The 5677-nt window shown below is 44.7% G+C and overlaps 1 protein-coding gene across 3 annotated transcripts; it reads left to right on the top strand.

Moving 5' to 3' along the window:
- The first annotated feature begins 1242 nt into the window (after positions 1-1242).
- On the top strand, positions 1243-5410 carry otud3 (OTU deubiquitinase 3). Of its 3 annotated transcripts, none has more exons than XM_071513812.1 (8): positions 1243-1341; positions 2389-2692; positions 2904-3052; positions 3226-3338; positions 3443-3565; positions 3756-3888; positions 4303-4490; positions 4569-5407. In XM_071513812.1, exons 2-8 carry the CDS (start codon positions 2487-2489, stop codon positions 4731-4733), a joined length of 1077 nt encoding a protein of 358 aa, XP_071369913.1. In that variant the 5' UTR covers positions 1243-1341; positions 2389-2486; the 3' UTR covers positions 4734-5407. The 3 variants fall into 3 exon arrangements, with proteins under 3 accessions (XP_071369913.1, XP_071369906.1, XP_071369919.1); XM_071513805.1 differs by having other exon boundaries at positions 1261-1341; positions 2462-2692; positions 4569-5410; XM_071513818.1 differs by having other exon boundaries at positions 1261-1341; positions 2462-2692; positions 4303-4443; positions 4569-4681.
- Positions 5411-5677: the final 267 nt, after the last annotated feature.

Below are 5677 nucleotides of genomic sequence, written 5' to 3'. Positions count from 1 at the left end.
ACTCTTGCACACCCACTGACACACACACACAGAAATGCATACATATATATAGCCTACATATACCCCTATTACATCCTGATATATACATAAACATACACGTATATTGTATATTTTATATTGCATATTATAGTGCATTTGTAATGAAAGACAATGTCCTGGGCTGCCTGGTCTGCTCATGTGACTGGGGCTAATTGCACAAATGCATGCATATAGCCTACAGGCCATTTACATCTGTTCACATACAAGCACATCACTCATTGAGGTCTATCCTAAGCCATATGCCAATGTCCTTCTACAGATGTATCCAGATTGCATGGCTCACGTTTCTTAAAAACCAGCCCACCAACTGGGGTAGTACTGTTTTGTAATGGGTTTTTTTAGGAAATATAAAGTCTCAGTCCCTCCTCCGTTTTTGTGATGCAGTTTTATGTCTCGAGGCTATATCTTTTTTCTTTTTTTTTGTCTCAGTGTCTGCTGGTGTTTTACATAGCAAACATTCTGCTTATTGCTTCTCGGCCCACTCCTCCCCCACACTGTATCCTCCAACTGTGTGCTGTCATCAGAAGGAGCCGGTGGTGAGTAGACTTTCTGAGAGGTGAGGAGCGCAGAAGGTGGAGTGTTTTTTGAGAAGCGTTCCTTTTTTCTTTTTCTTTTTTTTCCTTCTCTCTTTTAAAACACATAACTCACCCTCCTACTTTACCCTGAGTCATAGTCTGCGCTGGAGCACATTTGGCAGTATGAACATGACTCAAAGCTTTTTGACTTAACAAATGTTGGCTGGTGCAGTTATCAATCTGAATAGAGGGGTAGATAGATAGATAGATAAATAGATAGATAGATAGATAGATAGATAGATGTGTCTTTAGAACTAGGCAACAGTAAGCATTATATGACACTATCCATATATGGAGAGATCCTGGCTGCTTTTGTCCTGCGAATATGTGTCTGCATATCCCCAGAATGGTGAGTACCTACCACCCCACACTAAAAAATTCGGACATAGCAAACTTTAATTCTCGTCAAATCGTGCAAAAAAAAAAAATATATAATAATAATAATAATTAGCGCTTCTATTGAATAGATACAAACATGTATGACACTAATACATGTATGACAAGACGATAATGCCTGTTTGTCTGGATTGAGGATAGTGAAAACGTGTGTATCCATGTACTATGTATATTGAGTGCCTCTAAAGTTTGGCCAATTCCCCCTTCCGTACTTTCTGTCGTACACGGAAGTAAGTGTGGAACTGGATTGTAAACAAACGGGAAGTCACAGGATATTTCTCTCTGTAGCCAAAGAATATAGACATTTATTGCCGAATACATCTTGTTGAATGTAAGTAAGAGTCTATGAACTGCATCATTTTCCCCAATCACTTGCTACCTAACGTAAATTATGAAATGGGAAGATATGGCATTATGTAACAACCCCATAGTCGTTGAATGCTAGCTTTCGATCTTCGCTAACTTAGCTAACGACGTTGGCTAAGAAATGCGCTGGGTCGAGTAAACCAACTAACCGTCATTAGTTAGTCAGTCTAGTTAGCTAGTTGAAGTACAAATAGGAACATTAAGCGATGGTTAACCTAACCATTTATCCCACAGCTAACGTTAAGTTACATTCATGAGTATCGTCGCTAGCGTTATCAAATGCATCAACAACATCCAAGTCACATTTTCATATACGTAACGCAAAACTCCATCCTGAAGTCTAGCAATGCAATGTTGCCTTGCTTATTGACAGAATGGCACACTTTGTAGAAACAGGCAGAAGTCATTTTGCGAATAGATCGGGTACAGTCTTCAATTCGGCACACATTTACTATACCAAGAATCACTTATTTCAGTGTAAATGCAATTTTTAGAATGTGGTTGTTTGATTTGTTTTGTTTTTAATTTGGTTGTCAATTCCATTTTCTGCCAACAAAACACGCTGTTTAGGGCGGTAGCGAGCAGTGTTAAACCAAGTACAGATTTTATTAGAATAAGTACTGGCTGATAAATCAATTTTATACTGTATCAATACACCAGTAGACAATCAAGATTCAGAAAAAAGACCCAAGTCATGATCTACAAGGTATGCACGTCGATTAGCATAGCAGTATAGAATTGGCAGATTTTTGAAGGGAGTTTGGTGCAAGGTTCTCTCCATCAGGGCTAAAACATTGTCAAATATGTGTCTCAGGCAAATTATAGCTTTACTGACTAACTGGCTGAAGTGGCAACCTTAGTTACACTGACATCCAATTAATGTTGAAGGAAATTGTAAGCTTTGGCTATACTAAGCAATCATTTCTTTACATGTCCTGAAAACTTGACTGTATAATAACTCCTTCCCTCTCTCTCTCTCTCTCTTCCTGTGTGCATCTGTCTGTCTTGATAGGTTCCACATGTGTGGAAGTGAGTGATCCATGTGCCAGTTCACCGCCATAAGAAGTAATACTTTGCTGTTGTAGGCCCGCAGAAACAGCTGCAGCCACCATGTCTAGGAAGCAGACGGCAAAACCCGTCCGCAGCAACAAGAAGAGCGAAGTGGAGCGCAAGAGGGACGAGCGGGCGGCGCGCCGGGCCATCGCCAAGGACCGCAAGAACCGGCCTCAGGATGGAGACGAGGGGGCAGAGTTCGTCAGTTTCTCCAATCAGCTGCAGGCCCTCGGGCTCAAGCTGAGAGAAGTCCCTGGAGACGGGTAAGACCCAGAGAGAGGCGGTGAAGTCTAGCTAAACTGTAATTATGTTCCGTGAGGTACGTATGAAGAGAAAAAAACAAACAGCATTAATCAGGGACACATCTTCCTTTTTGGTCGAGTACTGTAACACTGACCCATCTAGCTCAAAGCCACATTTTGGTATCATTATACTCTCATGTGTCTAATACCAATGTGTGTGTGTGTGGCGCAGGAACTGCCTGTTCAGAGCTCTAGGTGACCAGTTGGAGGGTCACTCCAGGGGTCACCTGCGGCTTCGCCAGGAGACCGTCCAGTACATGATGTCCCATCGACAAGACTTCGAGCCCTTCGTGGAGGACGACGTGCCCTTTGCACAGCACTGTAAGAAAACCACAGTGTTAAATCTAGACCATCCATTCATTTCATGAGGAATACGAACTCTAGAAACTAAATTTGGATTACTGTGTGGATGACAGTTATATTGAAAACAGCATCTTATGTGATCATGGCCTAAGACGGTCTTGTCACTAATCTTTTTCCTCTTTTCCCCGCAGTGTCCAACCTCTCCCAGCCCGGTACGTTCGCTGGCAACGACGCTATTGTGGCTTTCGCTCGCAGCCAACAGCTGAAAGTGGTCATCCATCAGCTGAACACGCCACTGTGGGAGGTAGGGGGAAGAGGCACAGGCACAGCGTTTCAAACGACACCCGTATAATCGAATGCCTTATTACTGTGTGATATCACACGCCGTACGTTACGCTCTCGTCGCAGATAAACGGCGCCGAGAAGCAAGTGTGCCGAGAGCTGCACATCGCCTACCGCTACGGAGATCATTACGACAGCATGAGGCGCATCGGGGACAACTCGGAGAGTCCCGCTCAGCTCCGCATAGAGGTACGCACTGTGGGCGTCAGGTGTGGCACTCTCTACACCTCAAATATCATCAGAAAAATCATTTGGAAGCCACGGCCTAAAGAAGAGGCCATCAAATGGGCTTCAATCCCTGATATGAGTGAGATTGTAATATTAAAAAGCTGTTCACTGGTGTGTTTTGCTGACGTTTACTCCTCTTTGGCGCGGCCAGAACCTGCAGAATTCGCGAGGCCAGCAGCGGGAGTTCGGGGACGGCCAGAGGGGCCGACAGACGAACCCTTCGCCCACGGCGCTGGAGGAGGACAGCGTGATCCTGAGCTCCATCAAGAACCGAGGACTCCAAGGTCAGGGACTCGCTCATACTGCCGTGTTTCTGCCAAGAGTCTGTTGAACTGTTTTCCTAGCAAGTTGAGTGTTGTTGTACCTATTGGTTTCTAATTTGTCTCAATGCCGTCTTAGATCGGATCTCAGTCTTACATAGAAGCTACATAAAGTATGAAATCTGGCATTCAGCATCAGGCTCAGCAATGTTTCACCTGCAGGTCACAAAACAGGGCTTTGTGAGTGCTGACATGCACACTCTGTTAATAGGAAAAGATAGGAGGAGCATGCAAATCAGCCAGCAAGGGTCGTCATTAACATTCAACCCATATGGGTTTTTTGAAGGCCAATACCGATATTTTTGCTTGATATTTTGTGCCGATATTCAAAAGTCCCACTGACTGGTTCCGCTCGTGTGTGTGTGTTGTGTGACCCAGGTGAGGAGGAGAACCTGCTCCAGCTAAGCGCGGCCACCATCAACGCCGAGTGGCTAGTGGGCTCCGTGCTCGGCCAGTCCTGCCAGGGCCAGTGCGCCTCGGGATCCTGCTCGGCCTGCAGAGCTGCAGCCACAGACTGCAGTGAGCACAAGCAGCCGCCAGAGGGCGGTAACACACACAAGCCTAAGGTAAAAATTTAGGCTTCAGGTTTTCCCGTGTATTGAGTTTACAGAACACAAACGGTTTCTGTGTCCCTTTGTTCCCAGGTGTCTAACAAGCAGAGGAAAGAGCAGCAGCGCCAGGAGAAGAAGAAGCGGCAGGAGGAGAGGCACCGGCAGAAGGTCTTGCAGAGCAAAGGGAACCAGGACCAGAACCAGAACCTGCCGGAAGCGGTCACTTTAGTACCCGCTCTCAACACTCTCAGTATATAAACTCGGAGCATGGCCAAACATAACCTTCTGCTACCCTAGCTACCGGCGGCTTGACGCTGACCACAACGTTTTGCACATAGTCAACTTTTACTCAATCACAGTGGATGACTTTTCCTAAAGAACAAACCCTTTAGTTTCTTTCGCAAATGGTATACCGGTGCCTGCGACTGTGCGTTAGGTGTGCACATGTGTGGAAGTTGTAAAAGAGAGAGTGACACAGCATGACATTCAGTACTTTGCGTTGGACTTTGAATTTCGTTTGATACCTGGTTGGTCTCTGTAGTAACTCCTACCAAGCTACCTAGCCCCTTTCTACGCTGGGCCGACGACATCTGGCTTTCCATAATCTGGTGCAGTCGGGCTTCTTCATTTGCCGTTCGATTGAGTTGATCTTTCTGTTTCTTGGATCTGGCCAAAGACGAAAGGAAAGGAAGCGCGGCTGATGAGTGATTGTTTTTGCACACTGTGTAATAAGAGTGAGGAATGTGGCAATAAATAATAATCTTTACTGTGCTCTTGTCATGTCGGGCGTTATCTAGTGCAGCGATTTGTTGTTTTCTTTCAAATTAAGAGGTTCAACGTACAGAGAAGGTAAATTCATGTTATTCTGTCTTCAAGTGTTGAACTGTCAGCTTTTCTTGAGATTGATGAAACTCAAACCAAATCTCATAATCTCCCATCAAATTGCATGAAATCCTAGCAATGTGTGGCCTGTCCTTCCCTCTGCTGGACAAATTGGAAAACTACAACAAGACAAACATCAGTAACTACTTTTTGTGTGTTTTTATGGGTGACATTTGGGTCTGGTTCTTGCAGTATCAGAGAAAATATAAATCATCCCCCTCACATTAGCAGCTTGGGAAAATACGGAAGTTTTTCCTGTCCAATTTCTCCACTGACTTCCATAGTATAAATGGACTGGAGAAACCCACTGAAACTGCACC

Source organism: Centroberyx affinis, unplaced genomic scaffold, assembly GCF_046629955.1.
Source record: "Centroberyx affinis isolate AG114_WGS23_722 - 3 ecotype Tasmania unplaced genomic scaffold, CSIRO-AGI_Caff_v1 ptg000282l_1, whole genome shotgun sequence".
NCBI classification, from domain to species: Eukaryota; Metazoa; Chordata; class Actinopteri; order Beryciformes; family Berycidae; genus Centroberyx; species Centroberyx affinis.
The sequence above is the reverse complement of the archived record's forward strand: the minus strand, read 5'-3'. Positions and strand labels throughout refer to the sequence as shown.